Consider the following 983-nt stretch of genomic DNA (forward strand, 5'->3'; position numbering starts at 1 on the left):
CCCGCGCCCATGTCCGGCTCATGGCCAGCTTACCTTATTGTTGCTGTCTTGCAGGGGAAGTTTCATAGACGAAAGAATGAAGGGCTTTTTAATCTCCATTTGAGAGGCTGGAAAAAAAAAAAAAGACAACAAACTCTGAATCTTGGTGATGCTCTTGAGCTGCCAAGGACAGAGCTGCTGATCCCCAACATTCCCCTTCCCCCACAGGGAAGGTTTTGTCCCTTGTCCCCCTTCCCAGCCAGCCAGGCTGCCAGGTCTCCTTCTCCCCTGACCCTGCAGCCAAGGTGGGCTCATCTCCTCGTCCCACTCATCCCAGCAGGGGACCTCATGGAAAGGGACCCATGGGAGGAAGGAGAAAGCCTTCCTGGAGCACCTCCACGCCCTTCTGCCCTGTGACCCCGACGGGGACCGTGGCTGGCTGGGTGGCAGCCGCCCCCCCTGGTACTCACGGGCACTGTTGATGATCTGTCTCATGATGAGGAGCGTCCCCACACGGGTCCTCTCGTTGCTGCTCTCCAGCTTCGGAAGGAGGAAGGCCAGCACGCGGTCAGGGAACGAGCAGGCTGCGGGAGCCAAACCAACCGTCACGGGCACGTCTCGCCCCGGGGACGGCACACAGCCTACAGATTTGGGATGCAGGTGCCACATCCCCTGCGTGGGGGCATCCCATCCTGTACATCCCCACGTGCGATGGGGGGGGCTGTGGGCCTGCTACGCGCCGCAGGGCTGTATCAAAGCGCGTGGAGTTTGGAAAGCGCCACTCCTCCCCTCCGGGAAGGTCCCCAGGGAAGCAGCCCACTACCGTGCCACCCCACGAGCACGGCCGACCGGCCCACCCGCCCTTCATAGAACCATAGAATGTTTTGGGTTGGAAGGGACCCCTAGAGGTCATCTAGTCCAACCCCCCTGCAGGAGCAGGGACACCTTGAACCACATCAGGCTGCTCACAGCCCCATCCAACCTGGCCTTGAAGGTTTCCAGGG

General features: G+C 60.8%; 1 protein-coding gene across 1 annotated transcript in view; it reads right to left on the reverse strand.

The window, feature by feature from the left end:
* MROH1 (maestro heat like repeat family member 1) overlaps positions 1-983 on the reverse strand; it is a 58,342-nt gene that overhangs the window by 38,943 nt on the left and 18,416 nt on the right. The window contains exons 11-12 of the mRNA XM_035889841.1: positions 450-563; positions 34-107 (exon numbers count right to left, since the gene is read on the reverse strand). Coding sequence (XP_035745734.1) covers positions 34-107; positions 450-563 — 188 coding nt within the window. The remainder of the gene's footprint in view (positions 1-33; positions 108-449; positions 564-983) is intronic.

This window comes from Egretta garzetta, unplaced genomic scaffold (assembly GCF_000687185.1).
Source record: "Egretta garzetta isolate BGI_Z169 unplaced genomic scaffold, ASM68718v1 scaffold932, whole genome shotgun sequence".
NCBI lineage: Eukaryota > Metazoa > Chordata > Aves > Pelecaniformes > Ardeidae > Egretta > Egretta garzetta.